The sequence below is a fragment of the Eubalaena glacialis genome, chromosome 4, assembly GCF_028564815.1.
Source record: "Eubalaena glacialis isolate mEubGla1 chromosome 4, mEubGla1.1.hap2.+ XY, whole genome shotgun sequence".
Classification (NCBI taxonomy): Eukaryota; Metazoa; Chordata; class Mammalia; order Artiodactyla; family Balaenidae; genus Eubalaena; species Eubalaena glacialis.
In genome coordinates this window covers 181,148,373-181,173,933 of record NC_083719.1, presented here as the reverse complement: position 1 = coordinate 181,173,933, position 25,561 = coordinate 181,148,373, and the positions used below count along the sequence as shown (strand labels likewise).

Below are 25,561 nucleotides of genomic sequence, written 5' to 3'. Positions count from 1 at the left end.
CTCCCCCTCTTCTGTTAAGAGTTCCTTCAGTGACCATGACCGCTGCCCCATGACCACTGGGCTGCCCCCCCATTCCCAGCTCCCCCCACCCCAGTGACAGACACCTTGGACTACCCAGGTTGCTCTCCTGCACTTTGGTGTTTTATTATTTCCAAATCTCTGCATATGTACAGGATAATAATAAGGGCACTGTTAAAAAAAAAAAAAAAAAAAAAAAAAAGGCTGAAACAGCCTGGCTGACGTGGCCAGTGGGCCCAGGCTGCACCACTGGGTCCTGGGAGGGTACCCCTGGGCTGGGGGCCTCTGGGCACTGCGTGGCCTGGATGCCCGTGGCCCGAGCAGCCCCCATGGGGCAGAGGGGCGGTGCGGGCGCTGGCGTTGTGCACAGCAGCCCCTCCCTGCCCCGCCCCATCCCGCTAGCTCTGCAGCAGTCCTGGCACGGCAGGGGCACAGCTGACAGTCTTGTCCCCAGAGGTCTAGTTGCTGCAAGTGGACAACAGTCTCCCCTGTGTCTGCAGTGATGTGATCCAGCCCCGAGGCCCCAGTCGTGGCTGCTGCGCTCAGAGGACCTGCTCTGTGCTGGAGGCGGAGATGTCCAAGAGCCGCCAGGCTGCATAGGGGTTGAGCTCGCCCTGGTCTCGGCAGAGAGCCCACACGCACAGCATTCGCAGTACCTTGTCCTGCAGAATCGGGGAAGGGTGAGGGCTGGAGGCAGGGTGCGAGCCCGGCACCCGCTCCAGGACGAGCGCAGGGCAGGGAGAGAGGCGCTGCCAGGTCAGGGAACTGGGAGGGACCAGGGAGTGATGCTGCGGGGTCGGCCTGGGTCTGGGGTCCAGAGCAGAGGCAGGGACAGAGGCTGTAACTCAGGAATTGGTCAAACCAGAGAGATCAGCTACCCTCCGCCAGGCCCAGCTCAAGGTGCTGCCCTGCCACGCCGCATCCTGACTCTCAACTGGCCTCACTGCGTGTTCCCGCCCCATCCCCTCCCCCGCTCACTCACCGGGTCACCCTCGACCACCTCGCCTTTGGGATTCTTGATCACCATCACCAGCTGGGCCTGGAAGGTGATGATCAGCACAGGGCCCTGCTCCATCATCTTGCCCATGGCCAACTGCAGGGGCGGGGCACGACAGGGCAGGCAGGTCTCAGAGAATGGTCCCCATCCCCTTCACTGCTGCTGCCCCTCCAGGTGCAGACCCCTGCTTCAGCACCCCAGGGCTGCCACCTCCCACTGGCCCGTTTCCGGGCGGGCACTTCCCAATTGTGAGGCAGAATGTGAACCCCTGAGGACCCACACAGGCTCCCCGGACTGAGGCTGTGCAGGCGTGTAATGGCCTCTCAGAGCCGGCTGTCTCGCGCACAGATGTGGGCGTGCCTTCAGCTCCCCACGGGGAGACCAGTGGGGGGCCTGAGTAGTCCTGACAAAGCCTCCCCAGTGAAGGTGCAGGGATAGCCCTGGCTTCAGGGGCCTCAGGGGACCCTGGGTCTGGGCAACAGCACCCCCTGGGCCACCACTTGCCTGAGAATTCCCGACAGCAAGACTGTGGAAACCTTCCACTGAAAGGGACCCTGGAGGTCATTTAGTCCAAGCACTGGAACTCCTCCAGGGAGGGGGACCTCAACCCTCCCAGCTGAGCGCAATTCAGAGAAGCACCCCTGCCCACCCTGGGGTCCACCTGGCCCCCTGGAAGAGGCACTCACGTCGATGTTGTCGATGTCCAGGATGCGGGAGTGGAACTGGAGGCCCAGCGCCTTGGCCTGCTGGATCGGGTGGGCCAACTGGCTGTAGGTCTGCAACAAGAAGCCAGACACACCCGTATGGCTGGCCACCTGTGCGTGCGAGCCACGCCAAGGCACTGCACCGCAGGGGAGCCGGGGGCTGCTGCGGTGTCTCGGGAAGCTCCCTGCGGGTGAGCTCACCATGGGGTTTCAGGCTTTCAGCTCTTGTACCTTCCAGAAATGGCTCCCGGCTCCTGGGTGTGCGGCGCCAGGAGTGGCAGATGCCAGGAGCACGGGTCCAAGCAGGGAGGCCGGTGCCACCCGTTGGCTGGCTCGAATCACACACTGCCCTCTCATTATAAAGACAGCACCGTATCAACGCTACTGAAAGCGGTATTAATCAGTGAGGCTGGTAATTCTCCTGGAACGCGATCTGGAATACACTCCCAGAGGTAAGTTGAGGCCTCTCTGGCTGATCCTGAACATTCCCATGTTCACCTCACTGTGAACCGTGGCCTGGAACCAAACGCTTTTTCTAGGATTCATCCTACCCCACGGCTGCTCTGGGGTGAACTGCCCGGGCCTACCGCCTTCTCACTGACCAGCCCCTGTGGGCGGGTCTCGGCCACTGGCAGCCTGTTCCTCTTACGGGGGCAGTGGCGCCCCAAACGACACCCTAACCCTCTTGTGCCTGCTCCCAGGCCCGGGACACAGCAGCCAGCAGCCTTGTATCTCAACAAGCAACCATGACAGAAGACATTCCAACAGCATCCACTCTTTATGGAAGTAACTGATCCACCAAGTGAAAAAAACAAAAAACAAAAAAGTGCCAATCCGACTTCTTGTGTGGTTTCTTAAAGATGACATTTTCAAAACACCCCTGTGTGAGTGGCTGCAACTTCAGCTGCGTTTCCAGGGGCACCAGCGGCAGCTTGCTGGCAAAGATAACCAGCCACATCCTAATGGTCCCAAAGTAAAAAAAAACCAAAACAAACAACAAAAAAAACCAAACCACTCATAAATGCCCGCTGGATTAGTCACCGTGCAGGGGAGTATTTAACAAGAAAACCTGACATCTTCTCCTCTGCTTTTTCCAAGTTGTTTGTGAGCTGGGTACAGAATAAAATCAGCTAAAAGAGACTCTGGATTGCTCAGTATCAAGAAGCTGGTGGGGGAGGGAGGGGGGTAACAAACGCCGTGAAGACGCAGGTCAGGGAGCGAGCAGGGTGGGGTGAGGTGGCCTGATGACGGGGATGGGGAGGCTGCCAGGAAGGGGCAGTGCAGACAGCGTGCTCCCAAGGACGCCTGACCCGCCGCCATGCAGCCCAGCACGGCCTGTGGCCCGGGGCCCAGAGCCCCGACTCCAGGAAGCAGCCGGGCCTCGTCAGGACATGTGGCTCTTCCCCAGGTGGGAATCTATCAGTGTCTGTTTGGATGTGTTCGAGGATCTTGCAATGAGAACAGCTAATGAATACATCCAGCGCCGCATGTGCTGGAGCGCTGCCCTTGTGTCCCCGAAGCATCCTCACGACCCCCATGAGATGAGCCCGATGATGCAACTCCGGCCCAGGGAAGGGAGGCTGTGGGGCCTCAAACCCCACTTGCCGGCCAGCACCCACGACCCCCGTGCACTGAGGGAACATCGAATGCACCCCCCGAGTTATCCGCCGTCCCTTTCCACCCACCCCCTGACCCCTGGGCCCCCAGCCTGTAGCCACCCCTGCCCCTGACACCCCAGCCCTTCCCGGACTGAGCCACCCAAGCAGATCTCCTCTGAACTGTGATTTCTTCTTAGGCCTAAATAGCAGGGGGAAAGCAAGCAAGCACTTACAGCTTCATAGCACCAATCTTTGAGAATGTCGAGCTCTCCAGAAATCATGGCCTAAAAAGGGAAAGACAAAAAAAAAAAAGTGTGAGAATGAGAGTGGGCTTTTGAGGCAGGTAAACTCTGGAGAATGTTCTCCAGTTAGAACCTTTCCTCTGCAGACCCCCGGCCTCAGCCTCCGGGTCCTAGTCTGGGGAAGGGAGACCGGGCCAGGCTGCAGCAGTGGGAGCAGAGCCCCCACAAGTGACAACGGGGCAGCCCAGGCTGGGTCCCAACAGCCTGCTGGAAGGAAAAGGAAGGTGGCAGCATTTGGGGCTCTCGCCCTGGCCGGGAAACCGACCCAAGGAGGCCAGGCAGGGCATTCTACCTCCCCTGGGGACGAAGAAGCCTTAGACAGCCAGGCCCACGTGGGACGGGGCAGAGGGGGAGTGCAGGGGAGGGTTCCCAGGGTGCAATGAGAGAAGCTTCCACAGGAACCCAGAGACAGGGCTGGATCTGGTGAGGGAGAGGGTGGCTTTTCAGGGGGGGTGGGGGGGTGAGATGCTGGTGGGAAACCACAGGGAATCTGGGGGCTGAGAGAATCTCAGCCCAGAAGATTCTGCCCGTACTTGGGCTGCTGCTTTGGGGAAATGCTACACTTTCACCTCCTCCCAACCCCGCCAAGTGTCGTGAGGGACCTGGGAACTCGGAGGAGGGAGAGGGGGCCAGGCGGAGGCGGAGCAGGAGGAAGGGACAGACATTCACACGGGGCTGGACGGGCTGCCTGCGGTCCCACTAAGGCCGTGCCAAAGGCCCCTGACTTGGCTGGGCTGCAGGATGCTTAGGCCCCACTGCAGGATGCCTAGGCTCCAGCCCCAGCTTGGGGGGGCCTCGAGGAGGGTGACCTTGAGCAAGTCGCCTCCTCCTTGTTTATGTGCCAAAAGGAGAGGCGAGAAGACCAGAAGATGGGCTTCAGGGTTCCCAGAGAGGAAAGGCCCCTGGGCTGCTGTGCTGGTCCCGCCTCCCTGCCCTGAGTCATGCGCTGCCCCCGCGCCCTTGAAGCAGCAGCCGGCTTCTCCCAACTCCTGAAAGGCCTTGGCCCCTGGGAGACAAACACCTGGCCCCTGGCAGCTTCAAGGGAACAACTTCAGGAAGAGAGCTCGAGGGAAACAAGCCACGGGGCTCCAGGCTCCAGTGGGTGAGAAACTCCGTCCCTGGGGCAGACACATCCCGTTGGCGAGGCAAGAATGGTCAGGGCACCGGCCCAGGGACCAGCGGGGACTGCAGGTGACCACAGCGGCCTGGCTTTCTCGAGCTGCTTGACTAACAAGGGCTGGGCGTGTGGGGTGGTCAGGCCTCTGTAAACACTGGAGCCACCTCTCCGCTCAGGAGCCCCCTCCACAGCCAAGCGGCCCTGGCAGAACTCTCCACGGGGCTGCAGCCCTGCCAGGCGCACACCCACCTCCAGGACATTGGGGATGATGTCGTTCTCACACTGCTGCAGGAAGCGGTCCTTGTCGAAGGCGGGGTCCACCCGCAGGATCTCCGTGAGCACCTCCGACATCTCCGTCTTCGAGAACAGGCCCCCTGGGGCAGCCGAGCCAGGAGTGGGGTGAGGGCCCGGGACCCCCTCCCACCGCCGGCTCGGGCTGTGGGGGGACGGTCCCGGGGCAGCCCACTCACCCAGCAAGTCTGTGACCTTGTCTGTCAGCACGCGGGACGCCCGGATGAAAGCGTTGTCGCTTTCGTCATACTTCATCTTCATCTCGAAGAACCCTGCGGGGGGTGGCAGATGGGGTCAGGGGCCCCTTCCGGAGAGACACACCCACTCCATCGCAGCCCCCTCCGAGCCTGCTGGCCAGGGGCTGAGGGGAGCTGAGTGATCGCCCGGCGCCACCCCTGCTGGCTGCGGCTTTCGCTGCCGAGGGAACACAGGCCTCTGGACGTCCTCATTTGAGGAGGGCCAGGGCTCCCTGTCAGCACCTGGGAAGCCACGTGCCCCAGACTGAGCAGAGAGCTCTGGGCCCTGAGCTGGCTCCTGGCCCGTGAGGGGGTGTGTCGAGGCCAAGTTCACATGGGGGGGTGGCTGGCGCGTGCACCCGGCTGCCTCACGACGACACTGGCTCCAGCCAAGATGGTGGCCCAGCCCTGACGGCGGTAGCCTGCCGCCCGAGAGGTACTGGGCGCTTCCCCTCAGGCCGCCTGAGGCCTGCGCTCCGCTGCTCACTCGCTGGGCAGCCCTGTGGGAGTGACTGGTCCTCTCTGACCCCGGCCTCCTCCTCTGTCTTGTGCCCGGCCCTCGGGGAGCACTCGGTAAGTGTCCATCACCGGCCTGCCGTCAGGCAATTCTCTGAGATGCGAACACTCACGATTAAACACCACGTTGTTGTCCCTGAAGTCCTTCCACTGCTGATACCACTTGGAGTCCTTGTGCAGCACGACCCCCAGGGCCTCCCTGGGGAAGATCGGGGAAGCCAGTGAGCGCGGCCCGGGAGCCGCTCTGCTCACGGGGAGAGGGGCCAGCAGGACGGTGTGATGACCCCGGCCTCTTGCCTTCTCTTTCCCCCTTCCTGCCACCCTACCCTTCCCCTCCCAGTTCTCTCAGGGTGCCTGGGAACCTCGAGCAGAAAGAAACCCCACAACCTGACTTGGGTAGGAACCCTCTGTGGGTCCTGGGAAACGGACAGCAGTGCAGGTGCTGCAAAGGGAGGTGGTGAGAGGTGGGCCCCTTGGCCGGTCTGGTACCTACTCATTGGCCTCAAACACTTTCTCTTCCTTGAATTTCTCTCCCGAGAACTCTTTCCTTTTCCTGAGCCGCTCGGGCCGCCGGTAGGGCCCAGTCTGCCCCAGGACGCTCTCATCGATCTCCTTCTTGACGGACTCCACGCCCTGCAGAGCACAGCCGGCTATGTGGGAGCTGGGGCTCCCCAACACCCCAGACCAGCAGCTGTGGACCCACCCCGGGGCCATGCCTCCCAGGTCTCAAGGTCACGTGACTCTCGCAGGTGCAGGGCAAAGACACGCCCAAGCCTCAGGGGGCGGGGGGGAGGCAGAGGCAAGAGGCAGAGGGGAGACCCCAGCTCTGACTTCTGCCCCCACCCGCGCCCCGCCAAGAGGTGCTCCCAGACGACCCTCACATTCTGAGGCCGATTCCGCACTCTCCCTGGCAACATTCCTTCACATGGACCAGAAACCGGACGGGCATCCTGAGAGCTGCCTCTGCCCCACCACCTCCATCCGAGCTGACCCAGCCTGTGGATCCCACCTCCGCAAACCTCTGGAACCCATTTCCCTCCTGGCTCCACCACCCAAGACACTATCCGGCCTCCTCTGAGCTGCTGCCGGAATACTCGCTGGGAGGCTGGGCTTTCAGGATGAACCTAAACTCCCCTGCACAGCCTCCAGGACCCTCTGGTGTCCCTGCAGCCACTCTGGCCACACCTAGCTGCGCGGGGCGCCCCGAGCCAGTGATGCCCGCTCCCCTGGCCTGGCGCCCTCCCCGAGCGTTCCTCTGTCATGTGTTACTTGGAACTGCCTGCCCCTTCCCTGTCCCCATTCCTGTCCCGGGATCCTTTGAGAGCAAGAACTCGAACCTTCTCTCCTGAGGCCCCATGGCCAGTAGAGGGCCCAGCGTGTGGTAAGTGGTATTTACGGAATGAATTCAGGACCTCAAGTGACCCAGAGCCCGACAGTCTCTGGGTTCTGGACGTGAGCTAAGGGTGTCAGCAGCTGACATCGGGTTGGAGGTTCTTGGTATGTTAACGTGTAGCTCCCTAGGGGCAGTGACTTGCCCGAGGCTGCTCAGCCAGGAGGGGCTGAGGCCTGGTGTGCCCTGCAGCCCTCAGTGAGGCCTCTCTGGGGCTGAGCCCAGAGCGCCCGCGGGCACGAGCCCCGGCCCAGCTCACCTGGGAGAGGGCTTTGAAGGCAGCGGTCCTGCCAAGCTTCTCCCCACCTTTGGACACAGACTCAGCCGACTGCTTGGCGGTCTTGGCTGCTTCTTCCACACCCTCCTTGATTTTCCGGCCAAGGTCACTTTTACTGACTTCGTCAAGACTCTACTGAGACAGAGAAGAGGGAGGTGTTGGCGTGGCACCCGGTGGGGGCCTGCAGGAGCCCCCCCCGAGCTAACAGCAGACCCGGCCTCCAGAGGGCGGGAGCAGGCGTCCTGAGCCCACCTGGCTCATGGAGCCGAGACTGGGGTGCACATGCCCCAGAAGGCTGCCTACGATGTCTGGGGCGCTGGACCCTAGGGCTCCGGCCTGGAACAGGCAGGAAGGACAGCACAGGAGCAGCAGCCCCGGGGTCAGGACGAAGGGGAGGGAGGTGTGTCCAGCGCTGGGCTGGCCTCCAAGCAAAGCCCTGCCCCTCTCTCCAGCCCAGGAGAACAGCAAAGCAAAACAGAAGCAACAAAAAGAAAGTCTCCCAGGCCCTCCAGGAGTCTCACTCCCACCTCCACCCTCCCGGGGGCGGGGTGTGCAGTGCCCCAGCTTCCTTCTAGCCTAAGGCAGGAAGGAAAACATCCTCATTTCACCCTCCTCCTGTTCTTGCTCGTAGTACAGAGGCTTCTAACTTAAGTGGTGAATCGCAGGCCGGTGGGTTAGTCTGACCTCTCCCTCCTTCCTGAGGGCGTCCTGGACTTTAATTCCGGAAGCCTCCCGCCTGCTCATCCCCGGCTGCCAGCTCCTCCTGCGGCTCCCAGCACTGCCCCCTGCCCCCGACTCCTCCACCGGAGGTGAGGAGCAGTTGGGCTCCGGAGGTCCTAAGGGGCCTTGGGGGTCCTGAGGCCATTACCTCCTTCACGGTGCCGGTGATCTCCCCCAGCTTCTTCCTGATCACCTCGCCCGTCCGCATGGTTTCTGATTCGATGGTTCTCTAGGGTAAAGGATGTTGTATCTTTGTGGTGCGACACACAGTCCAAAGAAGTGTTTTCTCAGCAGTCCCTTCCTCCCGAGACACACCCTGTTCTCCCACCCCCTCAGCCTGTCCACCCGGCCCCTCCCGTCCCCCCAGGGTCCCTGGCTGTCCCTGGCTGAAGGCTGGGGCAGGGACCCTCCTGAGCACAGAGCCCCAGGCCCCGCATCTGTCTCTGGGCGGCAGGGGGTGATCTTGCCCATATGTTCATCAGTGATACACTGGGGGCGGGGCGGGGCATTCTCAGCGTTCTCCTGCCCCGCTCTGCCCCCTCCCCATCACCCGGCCCCAAGCTCGGCCTGCGCTGCCCTCAGACGACCCCTCGGCTCACTCCTCTTCCTTAATGAAAAGGGCGGGCGATCTCCCGCAGGGTCGAATCCCTCACAGGTAGTTACATCCAAGTGAGTGACCTGGGGAGACTCAGGGGGAACAGGCGTCGCCCATGACCTGGGAGGGGCGCCAACAGAACAAAACCTCCGAGGGGCCTGGGGCAAATGCCCACAACCCCAGGCTCAGCTGCCCACAGGTGAGATGGGGGTGCCGCCAGGCAGAGCCCTCACGGGCAGACAAATAAAGGGCGCCAAGCCCATCCGCTGGCGGGCGCTTGGCAGCTGCTCGGTGAGAGATGGCGGCAGTGATTAATATAATAATTACACCAGCCCCGCAACCCACTTTCTACCCATTTCAGTCAGAGGCCCTCAGGAGCAGCGCATCTCAAACCTAGTGCCCGAGGGACCCGTGGAGATGCAGATTCTGATGCAGCAGGTCAAGAGGGCTCTGAAACCCCATCAGTGCTGCTGGGCCATGTGTAGAGGAGGCTGCAGTCTCAAGGCTGAACTGGAAGGCTGGGGGCCCGCTCCTGTCCCCTCACCCCCCGGCCGCCCCAGCACTGCACTGGGAGGGAATTCCTGGCTCTGAGAGCAAGTGTGACTGCCCAGGGAGACTCAAAGCAAAGGGGACTCACGTATTTCCTTCTGGCTTCCTGGAGCGCATCTGACTCTTCCAGCTTCCTGGCCTCGTCTCGGAACTTTTTTATACTTTCTTTCATTTCTTTGTTTTTGGCTAACTCTTGTTTGACATTATCTAGCAAGCCGGAGAGAAAGCCTTTCCTGTTTCCAGAAGAATAGGATTTGGACTAGAAAGAATGTAAAAGAAATGAAGAATTTTTTCATTTTCTCCTTTCTGTTGATACAGGTTTAACAATGAATACAAGCCGCACGGCGTGGCCAAAAATAAAGAAATAAATAAAATCTTAAAAATAAATAAAAACAATATTTGGGAATTCCCTGGCAGTTCAGTGGTTAGGACTCTGCGCTTTCACTGCCGAGGGCCCGGGGTTCAATCCCTGGTTGGGGCACTAGGATCCTGCAAGCTGCTCGGTGCGACCAAAAACAACAACGAAAACAAAACAAAGCAAAACAAAAACCAAAAAAACCTCACAATGAATAGTTATCTCTTTTAGAAGAGTATAACAGACAAAGTAAAAAGCCACCAGGCGGTAAACTGTGGCACAAGATATTATTCAACAAGAAAAAGAAATGAGTTATCAAGCCATGAAAACATACAGAGGAGTCACATGACATGTTATGTCAATTACATCGCAGTTCAAATAAGAAACAAGACAAGATGCAGAGGAACCTTAAGGGCATATCACTAAAGGAGAGAGACCAATCTGCAAAGGCTACAGGCTGTAGGATTCCAACTCTAAGATCCTGGAAAAGGTGAAACTATGAAGACAAGGAAAAGGCGAAGCTATGCAGACGAGGAAAAGGCCGGTGGTTGCCAGGGGCTGGAGGAGGGGAGGGAGGGTGGGCAGAGCACAGAGGATTTTTACCACAATGAAACTACTCTGTAACCATACTGTTAACGGTAGATACAACATTATACATGTGTTCGAACCCATGAAATGTACAACACAGAGAGTGAACCCAATGTCAACCACAGACCAAAGTCAACAATAACGTGTCAATACTGGCTCATCAGTTTTAACAAATGTACCACCCTAACTGCAAGATGTACAACCCGAGGAAAACTGCATGCCCGGTGGGAGGAGAAGGAGACAGGAGGTTGATGGGCACGCCCTGTACTTTCCACTCAATATCCCTGTAAAACTAAAACTGCTCAAAAAAATAAAGTCTATTAAAAAACAAAAGAAAATGCCAGGCCCCTTCTCTCACTGGGGTGAGAGAAACAGGCGCAGCTTAGAATCCTCATGGGGACTCACACACGCCCACCCAAGGACAAGGCCAACACCCAAAGGGACTCTTGTCCCAGGACTAGAGTTGAAAGGACTCTGTGGCCCCTTATCCCAAAAGAGCCGGCACAGGACCTACTCCAGGGGCTTCTGTGCCCAGGGTAACTTCTTCTTTTGGAGCCGCTCCCAAGTCCCCAGCTGGGCTTTACATGTCACCCAAGGGCCTGGGGACTGGCACAAAACGCCCTCTCTTGGCCCACAGGATCACAGTCACCGAGAGCCCGAGCTCAGGGTCCCCCCTCCAATCCCCACAGGAAAACCCAACCGAACACACCCAGAGGCCAGAATACAGCGTGAGGCCCCGCTCCAGGCACTGCCCTACCCGAGATGCAGGCTTCGGGGTCAGACACAGCCGGCTTTAGATGCCTGCTTCGCCCCCTGTGTAACTAAGTGCAGGCTCGGGAAAGGGAAAGCGTAAAGAACGACTGTGAGCCAGTCAAGTCCCAGGGAAATAGCCGCACGTGCTCAGCTGCTCCCACCACTCTTGCCGGTGCGCGGGGTCCGCTGCAGCGGCTGGGGGTTCACCCTACCAGTTTCAGGGGCGACTGCCTCCCCGGTCCCCGTCCGGCCCCAGGGAGAGCAGCAGCAAGTCTGGGTGCTGCCCCACAGGTGCGGTGGCCCGGCCTGGCACTGGCAGGCCGCTGTCTGGTCCAGATGTGCCCCGACCAGCCTTTCTCCAGGGGAAGTCCAAGTTCTAAGACTGTCAGGGACCGCGCCAGGTCGCGGCAGCCCCACCGCTCACTCCAGGGCTGCAAACTGGGGGTGAGGGCGGGGCTGGACAACTAAGGGGAAGCGCCAAAGGGGCATGTCCCAAGCCCACAAGAGCCCCAGGACAGGATCTGGGAGATAAAGCATGCTGAGGCTAGAGGGCTGAGATGAGACTCAGAAGGGAAGGGAGGGTGTGGGCTGCCTGAGCATGTGGATTGGAGAGTGTGAGATTTGGGGCTTTCTTCCCCATGGTGGTGAGGCACCAACAGAACTGTGGTTGAAGAGGAGTGACAGGGAGGGCAAAAAAGCTCTAGAAAATGCTCTCTGTGAGGAACAGCATAAAGAGTAAGGGAGATATGGCCTGGGGAAACCCAGCTCCAGGAGATGGATGGGTGACTCTGCTCAAGTGCCCAGAGGGCTGTCACCCAGCAGAGGGCACAGCCTTGCTCAGTGAAGGACCCACACGTGGGCGCCACCGGGAGGTGGATTTCAGCTCAGAGGAATGCCCTTCTAGCCATCAGAGCTGAGACACGCTACTTTGTGTGAGGCAGGAGCCCTACCCCTAACAGTGTCGAGCACTTCCCGGGATACCAAGAGGACCAGGCCCACTGGGCTCTGTAACTCCGGAAGACCTTGGATGTGGAATGCCTGCCAATCAGACACCCCCAGCAGTGTGGACAGCATCCTGCAGCCCTCTCTCCTGTCAACTAGATCTGATTTTCACACCTCCCCCTCCTGCCGGCTTGCTTGTATCCTGAGTCACTCACCAGGGTCAGCTCTCCACTCGGCCGGGGCATCTGAAAGGTACCATGGGGTAGTGGCACTAGGTTGTGGCCGGAGAGAAAATGGACTCTACCTCCAAGGCATCTCTAATTGAGGGAGAAAAGAGAAAGATCCGTTTAGACTAGAGAGTGACGAGGAAGTAGGCCACGCTAAAAGAGCAGGCGTCGTCTGAGACTCATTTGACGATTCTTATCACATGTCTGCTGCATGCTAGATGCTTGACCATCTTCCCAAATTCTGAGAAGCCAGTGGAATCTGGTGGAAAAAGAAAACGCTGGATTTGCACCTCCGGGGCCCATATCTACCCTCCTGCCTCTGAACGTGGGGGAAACCGATGGGTCCTAGGAAATGCCAACCTATGGTGGAAGAAGGCTAAATGTGCCAGTCTGGCTGAACACCTTAGTCTGAAAATGGGCAGGCTAAGACTCGATGCTGGTGGCAAGCAGTCTTCTCTCACCAGTCCACCCTACTTCTGCCAGCCTTGGAAGACCAGAGGCCCGGGCTTCAAGGGGTAAACACTGCTAACTTGTCCCAGGCACAACCCTGGAATAAAGCTACCATGTCCTGGTCCAGGGTTGAGATGTGAGCAGAGCAACTTAGGGGAGTCACCTGGGCAAAGATGCTGCTAACCTCATGTGCAGCACCTCTTTGGTAGGCATTTCTTCTCCTACCAAATGATGAACTTAAAGCTCCATGAGGGAAGCTCCATGCAGGTCCTGTTCAACGCTACACCTTAGCACCCAGCACGGAGCTAGGTACACTGATGTCAATGATCTGACAGAACCACTCTTCCATTTCCACATCCCCTGGGCCCTTCCTCTCCCCATTCCATGCTTCCTGTCTCCAGTCACTCTAAGCAACACCCCAAACTTACACAGATGCCACACTCTCCTATAGCTACTCAAGAGTAACTCTTGGGAGTTTAAGTAACTTGTTTTACTCCTCTGAATGCCTACATCCATTAATCCTGGAGCCACTGACTTCAGCAACAGCCTGAAATAGAAGTGGATGGCTGTCTCACTGGGGAGAAAAATCCCCCAGCAGAACCAAACCTGAGGGTGGTTCTCCTTGGGACTTGTGCCCAAGTCCAAACACGTGTACATTCAACCTGTAAAACCTGTCTCAAAAGACAAGCAAGCCCAGAAAAAAAGCTCAGTCCTGAGTCAAAAACACCTTCTTTCTCCTGACACTCAGATTCCTGGGAGATATTTTCCTTCCTCCAGAGTCTGGCTCTGGAGTCAGACTGACCTGAGCTTTGGACCAGGTCAGCCACCCCAGTAAACTCTTGAAACTGTGCGCAGCTTGCTTAACACTTCTGAGTTCCCAGCTTCCTACCCTGTGAAATAGCGACAAACAGCTGCAACGTGAGTACTATTTTCTGAAGCCGCTTTACACGCCTTGACCCCCAGAGCATCTATGAGCCCAGGCTCTTAGCCAGGGCGACAACTACCTCCCACACTTTCAGAGGATTAAGAGAGGCGATGCAGGCAATGCTCCCGGTAGGGGGACGTGGCATATAAAGGTGAGCTGTGACTGTCACGGTTTTTTGCCTTTTCCTCGCTACTTTTTCTCCACTGAGCACCACGGACACCATTCACTCCTCGGTACACATGGGGTCAGCCAGGAAGTGAGGGGCGATCCGCTCCCGGCCCGGCACGCCCGGCCCCGCCCTCAGGCCTCGCTTCGGGACCCACGTTCCGAGGGCTCGCTCCGGGGCCCCCGCCCCGGCCTCGGCTGACCCAGCGACCAAACTCCGAGCCTCTCGCCGAGCTCAGGGAAGGGCCAAAGGGGTCAAAGGCCTGGGGAGAACGAGGCCCTGGAGGTCACGGGTCCGGAGCTCCCTAAGCCCGCCCCCCCGGCCCCGCACTCTGCTCACCCGCGGGCAGCGGCACCAGCCTCGCCGCAGCGCCGCCGCCGCCGCCATGCTGGAAGATCCCGTGTGACCTTCTCGCGGCGTTATCCGATGGCGTCATTCGCCGCGTCGGCCTAGTGCGGCCTGGGCCTGGGAAAAGCGAGACCTGCGGGTGGGGTTTGTGGGAGGGAAAGGCCTATCACTGGACAGGGCTCCCAAGGAGGGCGGAGCCGTGGAGGGAAATCCACGACGGGGGCGTGGCCTAATAGTGGGCGGGGATTTCTAGAGAGCTAGGCCTCTGATAGGGCAGAATTTAGGAAGAGCGGGGCCTGTGACTGGATGTGACCTGGGGGGCGGGTACTCCTGTGAGACAGAGACGTATGGTTGGATAAAACAGCGAGGGGGCGGAGCCTGAGGGTGTGGATTTTGTCGCGAGCGGTGATTCTCTTACTGGCAACCCGGGGTTCGCGTGGCCGGAAGAACGGGTAAACAGAGCGACCCACATCGACGCACGAGTCTGATAGCCACTGGCTCTGGCTCTCCCTGACAGTGATGGAAAGTGACCAACAGACGGGCAAGTGAGTTGCTTCACGAGCAAGAGCGAATGAGCCCACTTTTGTACAGAACTTTGGGAAGGCGCCTGTTGGTTTTGGTCCAGAAAAGGAACGGGAAGCTGAGACCTGGCTGGGGGTGGACTACTCCTCCCTCCATCGATTCAGTGTGAATTGACACACCTGGCCCGGAAGAAGCTCAAGCCTCTGTCATGTCAGCACCCAGATACTATTTTCCATTTGGAGAATGCCGCCACCAAGTGGCGGTACCTTGACATGGCCATGCAATCTGAGGCTGGGGAGGGGTGGTGGGCTGGTACCGTGGGGAGAGTTAATGTATGTTGCCTTTGTCCTATTGAAACCTTTTGCATTACTAAACTGTGATAAGGTCTATGGGACTTGAAAGGGAGGCAACATACATTCCCGGGCTTCAGGATTGGACAGATCTGCGTTTTCTGTAACTCAGGACCTCCACGTCGAGGTGACAGAAGGGATGAGGGCTTCCACTCGGCTTTGTTTGAAATGTCTTTACTGGAAGAGGAGCAAACTAGTTAAGAGGTTGGGATATACAGGTTTGTTGTTGAGAAGAAGGTCTGGGCTTCTTAGTTGTAGTTGAAACCGTGGAGTTGGACAAGGGCACCCAGGGGGAGTATGTCAGAGGGGCACATCAAAGCCCCATAGTCAAATGGAGGAAGAAGAGCCCTTAAAGGAGACTGGGAAGGACTGGTCAACAGGTCAGAAGAGGACCTAGAGGGCCTTGGAGAAGGCAGGTAGAGTAAACAGTGCTAAATGTTGCAGAGAACTCAAGCAAGGCAGGCCAGGCCAGAACTCTATCTATCGTCCTTTGCATTTTGTAATATGGAGGAGGTCCCTGGGGAGACAGGCTAGAGGGTTTTGGTTGAATGATGGCTGTGGAAGCCAGGTTTCAGTGGGCTGAGATTTTTTCTTTTTTCTTTTTTTTACAGAGGTGTTCTGGAGCCAGCTTGTACTGCCTGGCAAGAGCCAACTATCAAATTTTCAGGAATTTTGGAGCCAGTTGTTAAACACAGCCATTATTTAAAAATTGATTGTATAAACTTACGATCAACTGGATTATATTAAAACAAAGGTAATAAATACTCAAAACTCAGCACTTCTTAATTATGTTACTATCTATGCTACTGAGGTTATTTGCATATATCACATCTGTAGGCTGGAAATACCATATTATATGCGGTGCATCTCTTATGCATTTTGTCTTTAATGACACCACATTAATAGCCTGAAATTGGCCGTGGTGGGAGTATTTACACCATAGGAATTGACAAACACTACAGATCGGTAGCTTTCTAGTTTGTTTGGAGGGCCAGTTATTAAATGTTTAACCACCACACAGAGAGGGAGAACAGAGACGCCTCCAAGGAATCTTTGCCGTGCTTAGAAGGTGAAATGATGACAGCTGGAGGGACATATGGGGTAGAGTGAGGGTGGTTTGTGTGTATTCCCACCTTTTTATTTTGAAAATTTTCAAAGCTACAAAAAAGTTGCAAGAATAGTATAATGAACACTCATATACCCTTCACCTAGATTCATTTTGCTACACTTGCTTTAGCATTCTTTCTCTATGTATATGCAAACAAATGTATATGTGTTGTCAAAGGTTGTGTGCCCAAGGTTGTGTGCCCAAGGAACAGTGAGGCAAACAAACTGAAACATTGGACTTTGGAGCAGAGAAAGGTTAATTAGTTGAAGAGGCACCAACCTGGAAGATGGGAGACCTAGACTCATCTCAAATCCATCTTGCTGGCTGGCTGGGGGCACAAGGTTTTTGTTTTTACTGAAGTATAGTTAATTTACAGTATTGTGTTACTTTCAGATGTACAGCTAAGTGATTCAATTATATACATATATGTATATGTGTAATTATTAAAAAAATTTTTTTTCCATTATAGTTTGTTACAAGACATTGGAAATAGTTCCCTGTGCTATACAGTAGGTCCTTGCTGTTTATCTATTTTATATATAGTAGTGTGTATCTGTTAATCCCATACTCCCAATTTATCCCTCCCCCCTTCCCCTTTGGTAAACATAAATTTGTTTTCTATGTGTGTGAGTCTGTTTCTGTTTTGTAAATAAGTTCATTTGTACTGTTTTTTAGATTCCACATATAAGTGACATCATATGGTATTTGCCTTTCTCTTTCTGACTTACTTCGCTTAGTAAGCTTTTCTCTAGGCCCTTGCATGTTGCTGCAAATGGCATTATTTCATTCTTTTTTATGACTGAGTAATATTCCATTACTTATTATATATACCACATCTTCTTTATCCATTCATCTGTTGATGGGCACTTAGGTTGCCTCCATGTCTTGGCTATTGTAAATAGTGCTGCTCTGAACATTGGGGTGCATGTATCTTTTCAAATTAGAGCTTTTGTCTTTTCTGGATATATGCCCAGGAGTGGGATTGCTGGATCATATGGCAACTCTATTTTTAGTTTTTTAAGGAACCTCTATACTGTTCTCCATAGTGGCTGCACCAATTTACATTCCCACCAAAGTGTAGGAGGGTTCCCTTTTCTCCACACCCTCTCCAGCATTTGTTATTTGTAGCCTTTCTAACGATGGCCATTCTGACCAGTGTGAGGTGGTACCTCACTGTAGTTTTGATTTGCATTTCTCTAATAATTAGCGATGTTGAGCATCTTTTCATGTGCCTGTTGGCCATCTGTTTGTCTTCTTTGGAGAAATGTCTGTTTAGGTCTTCTTAAAGGCAAAAAAAGGTAAAAGGGAAGGGGTCCTTGTGATTTCAGCTCCCTGATAAGACCTCAGTTGCAGACTTACCAGCTTCGTCTTGTGACTTGGTGTGTCATTGGTGATTGTGATTGATCTACATGTTCCTGCAAAGCATACTAGTAAATCATGGTCTGTTGTTGAAGCCACCAGTGGGTGTGGTGTTTTGTTATAGCTGCCCTAGCTGACTAAGACAGTCTGTTCTCCCGGATCCGTAGACTAACCCCAGGCTGCCTGGAAACCTTCCCAATGCCGTCCAGTGAGTGTGTGTTACAGTGGGCTGGGCACAGTCAACAGCAAGGCCAGGAGTAGGACATGGACCAAGGCAATGGGGAGCCACCCTCCAGAGGAGCATCCAGAAAGCCCGTTCTTGGCAGTGTGTGCATGGTGTCCCCGGAAGGGCAAGATTTGGGGCCAAGATGATCACAGAAAGACTCTTTGTATTATTCATCTACTGCTCTGTAACAAATTACCCAAAATGTAACGGCTTAACAGAGAGTAGGATGGTGGTTGCCAGGTATTGGGGGTAGATACACAAGATGCGTGAATTCTAGAGCTCTCTTGTACAGCCAGCTTGGTGCCTACAGTTAATAGTCTTGTACTGTGCACTTAAAACATTTCTTAAGAGGGTGGATCTCAGTAAGGCAGAGAAAGAGAAATATCATATGATATCACTTATATGCGGAATCTAAAAAAAAGTGATACAAATGAACTTATTTACAAAACAGAAACAGACTCACAGACTTAGAGAACGAACTTATGGCTACCAGGGGGGAAAGGTGGGGGGCAGGGATAGATAGCAAGTTTGGGATTGACACACAAAAAAATTGTACATCACTATATTGTACACCTGTAACTTATATGATATTGTACATCAACTATACATCAATAAAAAAGAAAGTGAAACAAAAAAGAGGGTAGATCTCATCCTCCCCACGCCCCGCAAAACAAACAAACAAATAAAACAAACAAACAAAAAACCACACATAAAACACAAAACAAAGGGATACATAGAAAACTTTGGAAATGATGGACATGTTCGTCACCTTGATTGTGGCGACGGGGTCTGTGTGCAGATGCCCCAACTCATCAAATTGTATACACTGAATATGTGCAGGTTGTGTATATCAATGGTACCTCAGTAAAGCTGCGTGTCCTCACATGGTGGAAGGGGCAAGGGATCTCTCTGGGGCCTCTTTTATAAAGGTACTGGGGCACTTTGATAAGAAGCATCCAGAAGTTTGCCCCCCTAGGCCCAACTGGGGGAAGGTTCTGCTCCAAGGTCACTCACGTGGCTGTTGGCAGGATTCAGTCCCTTGCTGGCTGATGGATGAAGGGCCTCCGTTTCCCACCGACTGTTGCCTGGCGACCCTCTTCAGTCTCTGCTTCCATTATGGCAGTCGGCTCCCATCCGAGGGTGCAAGAGAGGGCCAGCAAGACAGTCTTTTGTAACCAAATCTTGGCTGTGACATCCCACCACATTTGTCATATTCTGTTAGTTAAAAGGGACTCACTAGGTCCTGCCCACACTCAAGGGGACAGGATCAGACCAGAGCGTGAATATAGGAGGTAGGGGTCCTGGAGGCTACTTTAGAGGCTGCCCCTCACCTACACTCTTCGTAAGTGTTAGAGCAATTTGATTCTATGGCCTGGGGAGGCCAAGACTGAGGGCTAACTCAAACGTTATTTGTTACAGTTGTACCAAACAGAACCTGGGGCAGAAAAAGGACATTAGGGGAAATCTGAGAAAATCTGAGTAAAGTATGGACTTCAGTTCATTATAATGTATCGGTATCAGTTCCTTAATTGTAACAAATGTCTCCTACCAGTCTAAGATATTGCTAATAGGGGAAATGGTGTCTGTGTCATTATTTTTTATGAATAGATGCATAATTTTAATGTATTCGCCTTACTAGTCTCAATATAGGCATTAACGTAAAAAAAATAATTAGGGACCATTCTTCGTTTTTTGTTGGTTTTTTTTTTCGTAACATAAAACTTTATTTTTTAGAGTTTTAGGCTCATAGCAAAATTGGGCAGAAAGTCCAGGGAGTTCCCATATAATCCCTGCCCCACCAGCCGCCCCACACAGCCTCCCCGCCACTGTCAACCTGGCACCAGAGTGGTGCCTTTGTAACAATCAATGAACCTGCACTGACACATCATCACCACCCAGAGTCCATGGTTTACATTAGGGTTCACTCTTGGTGTTGAACATTCTATGGGTTTGGACAAATGAACAATGACATGTATCCACCATCACAGTATCAGACAATAATTTCATTGTCCTAAAAATCCTCTGTGCTCTGCCTATTCATCCCTCCCTGCCCCATAACCCCTGGAAACCACTGATCTTTTTACTGTCTCCATAGGTTTGCCTTTTCCAGAATATCATAGAGTTGGAATCATACATCACGTAGCCTTTCCTGATGGGCTTCTTTCACTTAGTCACGTGCATTTAAGTTTCCTCCATGTTTTCATGGCTGGATAGGTCATTTCTTTTGAGTGCTGTCCAGATATACCACAGTTTATTTAGCCACTTACCTGCTGAAGGACATCTTGGTTGCTTCCTTGGTTGGTAATTATGAATAAAGCTGCTGTAAACATCCACGTGCAGGTTTTTGTGTGCTGGTAAGTTTTAACCTCGTTTGGAAAAATACCAACAGGGGCAACTGCTGGATCAATTACTTCTTTTTTATACACTCAATAGGATGATATTCAGTTCTCACTGCAATTAACGTCTCTGTCAATTTCTTCTATTCCTAACATTTTTTTCCATTTTATTATTGTATTTTATGAAGCCTCTAGGTTTAATAATGCCACAGCTCCAATTTTACGGTAACGGTAATCATTATATAATCAGGTTCTTAATATTTTTGACCTAATTGATATTTTTTTCTGAAATTAATATTACCGATCAAATAATTCTTAGAACAATAATAGCTACGATTTGTAGAGCTCTTACTGGGCTAGGCAGTGTGCCAAGTGCTTCACACACTGGTTTAGGGAGGCCCTCTGTGGCTGGAAGGAGCCTGAGTTGGGGGGACGGGCATCTAACCCTGCAGCTGTGCCTCATGGGCAGAAGTGAACTGTCCCTCCAGCCTCAGATTGGGATGCAGGCACTTCGTTATTAAGAGAAATCTGTTGTCTCCAGCCTAACGCTCTTCCTGCTCCCCTTCTCCCAACGAGCCCCTCACCAGCTGTTATCGGCTGAGTGATGTCCCTCCAAAGTCATGTATTGAAGTCCTAACCCCAGGACCTCAGGATGTGTGTTTGGAGGGAGGGCCTTTAAGGTGGTAATTACGGTAAAATGAGGTCACTGGGGTGGGACCTAAGCCAATATGACTGGTGTCCGTATAAGAAGAGGAGATTAGGACTCAGACACACACAGAGGGACGACCATGTAAAGACACAGGGAGAAGACAGCTGTCTGCAAGGCTAGCAGAGACGCCTCAGGAGAAACCAACCCTACAGACACCTTGACTGTGGACTTGCAGCTTCCAAAACGGCGAGAAAATAAATTTCTGTTGTGTAAGCTGCCCAGACTGTGGTCCTCTGTTAGGGCAGCCCATGCAAACTCAGACAACAGATCCTCTACGTCTCCCCTCAGGCTCGGAGCCCCTGCACACACCTAGCTTCTGGTGCCCACGGGCCTCCGCCATCTGTCTGCCTTCTGTCTGGCCTCCTTCCCACTTCTGCTCCGCCCCCCCTACCCGGCTGACTCTCTCCTCCTTCTCCTGTTCTCCTTCCCCAGGAATAATAATAGCTGCTGGCACTGGCTGTGTGCCTTCCCTGTTCCAGACGGCGCGCTAAGCCCCAGGAAGCGGTGTCTTATTTAGCGCCAGCCCACGAGCCTTCAAGGCGGATGCTATCATTAACATACAGACCGTACAGACCGTACAGACCGGCACCCAAAGCTCGCAGAGGGAAAGGAAGCTGCCCACACTGACCACGTCAACAAAGAGAATCTTGCTCGCCCGGTTAGGGCAGAGCCTCGGACCCAGGTCACAGCATAGACCCCTGGCCCGTCGGCTGTGCCCAGACCGGGTGATGTGAAAGCAAGGGCTGTCGGTAAGACAGGCTTTGAATCCTCCTTAATATCTGTGAAGCTGGTGGCATCATTCCCTTTCCTGGCAAGGAAGCAGAGGCCTCCAGAAGTTAAGCCACTCAAGGGCTAGGATGGGGAAATCGAAGACGTTTGAAAGGAGCCATAAAGGGCAGCTAGACTAGAAGGCTTGCTGTGGGGACAGCACCAGCAGGGGATGAGGACAGATTGGGGAAATGTCAGGGGGAGCAAAAGAGCTTGGCGGGAGAGACTAGGCAGGGACAAGATCACGAGGGTCGCCTAAGCCAGGAGCGCTGGAGAGTTTTCAATGGGGCATGGCGGGGTGTCGTGTGAGCCATACGGTCAGTTCTGTTTTGTGGAAGATCCCCCTCTGGCTCCAGTGAGGCCACTGTGGTTGCTAGGAGATCACAGTGTCCCAAACGAGGGGACGTGGCAGATGCGCCTGCTGAGCAGCCAGGAGTCAGGGCGCTCAGGGCTCAGGGACAAGGAAACCTTTTATGGTGCAGGTCGGTGGCACCCCTGGCTGTCAACCTCCAGGCGCGGCCGTGGCGCAGGGCAGTGCCCTTGGCCATCGCAGGCGGGCGATCGGGAGGGGCTTCTAGCATCTCCCGTGGTCCTGGAGGACTCTCTCTCTCTGGAACCTCATCTCTCTTCTCACAATTATTTGCGCTTATTAGAGTCTGTGGAGGGTGTGGGTGGAACAGTTAGGCAGCAGATGCAGGGCTTCTAAGGCAATCAGGCCTTTCAGAGAACCAGGCCTGACCTCTTAGCAGGGCTGACCTACCTATTAGTTGCCTAGGGCCCACGATACTTTGGGGGCCCTTGCAAATGTTTCACTTTTTTTTTAAATAAGAAGGAAAATATATATAATCTAGCTGGAATTATAGTCATCTTTATGCCAACTTAGTTGTAAAATATAATTTAAAAATTTTTTTCTTTTTTTCGTGAAGGATGGGACCCATGAAGGCAAAAGTGCCTGGGACCCATGAAAGTCACAGTGGGGCATGATTTTAGCATACTTCTTTGGCCTTATCATGCTAAGGTCTGTCTCTTCGGTCTTGGGTGCCATTATCAACTCCTTTGTTACCATGACCCAGGAAGGGGAGGTGGGGAGAGAAGAGAGAAAAAAATAAACAGTGGGACCAAAGAGGTATTGGCACACCCATGTTCATAGCAGCGTTATTCGTCATAACACAAAGGTGGAAGCAATGCAGGTGTCCACTGATGAATGAATGGAAAAACGAAATGTGGTCCATCCATACGATGGAATGTTATTCAGCCTTAAAAAGGAATGAAGTTCTTTTCTCTTTCCTTTTCTTTCTTTTTTTTTTTTTTTTTTTTTTGGCCGTGTGGATTGCAGGATCTTAGTTCCCTGACCAGGGATGAACCCGGGCCCTGGCAGTGAAAGCACTGAGTCCTAACCACTGGACCGCCAGGGAATTCCCAGGAATGAAGTTCTGGTACATGCTACAGCATGGATGAATCTGAAAACATTTGTTAAATAAGCCTACAGTTTCTGAGATGCACAAAACTGTACATGTAAAGAGCCATTGTCCTCTCAGCATTTGGGTGGGCTTAAAACACAGATCTGGTGGCCTCGCCTCCCCTCCCCCACTTAAAATACAGCATAGACCTATATAGTTGGCTTGAATGTACAGAGTTTTTCTGGAGGGATACACACAGGCAGCTCGAGAGAGGAAAGCCAGGTGGCTGGGAAACCAGAGAGAGGGGGAGCTTTCCTTCACTCATCTTTGGACCTTGTATGCTTTGAACAGTGAACATTACCTATTAAGAATAAACACAGGGTTCCAAAGAAGACATACAGATGGCCAATAGGCACATGAAAGGCTGCTCATCATCACTAATTATTAGAGAAATGCAAATCAAAACTACAATGAGGTACCACCTCACACCTGTCAGAATGGCCATCATTAAAAAGTCTACAAATAACAGATGCTGGAGAGGGTGTGGAGAAAAGAGAACCCTCCTACACTGTTGGTGGGAATGTAGTAAACTGGTGCAGGCACTGTGGAAAACAGTGTGGAGGTTCCTCAAAAAACTAAAAACAGAGTTGCCATATGATCCAGCAATCCCACTCCTGGGCATATACCCAGACGAAACTATAATTTGAAAAGATACATGCACCCCAATGTTTCTGGCAGCACTATTTACAATAGCCAAGATATGGAAACAATCTAAATGTCCATCGACAGACGACTGGATAAAGAAGATGTGGTATACTTATACAATGGAATATTACTCAGCCAGTAAAAAGAATGAAATAATGCCATTTGCAGCAACATGGTTGGACCTAGAGATTATCATACTAAGCCAAGTAAGTCAGAAAGAGAAAGAAAAATACCATATGATATAATTTATATGTGGAATCAAAAATATGACACAAATGAACATATTTACAAAACAGAAACAGACTCACAGATATAGAGAACAGACTTGTGGTTGCAAAGGGGGAGGGGGAGTGGGGGAGGGAAGTATTGGGAGTTTGGGATTAGCAGATACAAACTATTATATATAGGATACATAAACAACAAGGTCCTACTGTACAGCATAGGGAACTATATTCAATATCCTGTGATAAACCATAATGGAAAAGAATATGAAACAGAATATATGTATGAATAACTGAATCTCTTTGCTGTACAGCAGATATTAACACAACATTGTAAATCAACTATACTTCAGTAAATTAAAAAAAAAGAATATACGCAGGAAATGGCAAGTTAGTGATTAATGGGGTAGAGTTTCAGTTTGGGGTGATGAGGAAATTCTGGAGATGGAGGGTGGGGATGGTTGCCCAATAAAGTGAATGTACTGAATGCCACTGAACTGGACACTTAAAAATAGTTAAAATGGAATCTAAAAAGTGACACATATTTACAGAGCAGAAATAGACTCACAGACATAGAAAACTTATGGTTACCAAAGGGTAAAGGGGGGGAGGGATAAATTAGGAGTTTGGAATTAACAGATACACACTACTATATATAAAATAGATAAACAACAAGGACCTACTGTATAGCACAGGGAACTATATTCAATATCTTGTAATAACCTATAATGGAAAAGAATCTGAAAAAGAATATATATATATATTGAAACTAACACAACATTGTAAACCAACTATACTTCAATAAAAAAAATTCTTAAGATGGTAAATTTTATGTTACATGTATTGGGTTGGCCAAAAAGTGCCTTCAGTTTTTAAGTAAAAATAAAAGACACATTTTTCATTTACACGACCAACTTTATTGAACAACGTATTCACCCTTTTGTTCCACTACCCTCTGCCATTTTTCAGGCAACTTCACAATTCCATCTTCTCAAAACTTTTTATCTTTTTGAGCAAAGAACTTTTCCAGGTGCCTTTTACAGTCTTCCAGGGAATTGAAATTTTTTCCATTAAGAGAATTTTGTAAAGACCGAAATAAATGGAAATCCGAAGGTGTAATGTCTGGTGAATACGGCGGATGAATCAGAACTTCCCAGCCAAGCTGTAACAGTTTTTGCCTGGTCATCAAAGAAACATGTGGTCTTGTGTTATCCTGATGGAAGATTATGCGTTTTCTGTCAACTAATTCCAGACGTTTTTCATCGAGTGCTGCTTTCAGTTGGTCTAATTGGGAGCAGTACTTGTTGGAATTAATCATTTGTTTTTCCGGAAGGAGCTCATAATAGAGGACTCCCTTCCAATCCCACCATATACACAACATCATCTTCTTTGGATGAAGACCGGCCTTTTGTGTGATTGGTGGTGGTTCATTTCGCTTGCCCCACGATCTCTTCCGTTCCACATTATTGGACAGTATCCACTTGTCATCGCCCGTCACAATTTGTTTTAAAAACGGAACGTTTTCATTACGTTTAAGTAGAGAATCACATGAGGAAATACGGTCAAGAAGGGTTTTTTTGCTTAACTTATGTGGAACCCAAACATCAAAGCGATTCACATAACCAAGCTGGTGCAAATGATTTTCAGTGCTTGATTTGGATATTTTGAGTATGCCGGCTATCTCCTGCGTGGTATAACGTTGATTGTTCTCAATTAATGTGTCGATTTGATCGCTATCAACTTCAACTGGTCTCCCCGACCGTGGAGCATCATCCAGCGAGAAATCTCCAGCA

At 52.5% G+C, this 25,561-nt stretch overlaps 1 protein-coding gene across 1 annotated transcript; it reads right to left on the bottom strand.

Annotated features, from left to right (window-relative positions):
• Positions 1-130: 130 nt before the first annotated feature.
• On the bottom strand, positions 131-14,167 carry TIMM44 (translocase of inner mitochondrial membrane 44). Its single transcript, XM_061190586.1, has 13 exons — positions 14,056-14,167; positions 12,164-12,265; positions 9,399-9,569; positions 8,315-8,395; positions 7,429-7,578; positions 6,273-6,412; positions 5,893-5,978; positions 5,207-5,299; positions 4,986-5,110; positions 3,551-3,601; positions 1,702-1,791; positions 1,001-1,111; positions 131-680 (listed from the first exon to the last, which is right to left on the bottom strand). Exons 1-13 carry the CDS (start codon positions 14,101-14,103, stop codon positions 561-563), a joined length of 1,368 nt encoding a protein of 455 aa, XP_061046569.1. The 5' UTR covers positions 14,104-14,167; the 3' UTR covers positions 131-560.
• Between the last annotated feature and the right edge of the window lie 11,394 nt (positions 14,168-25,561).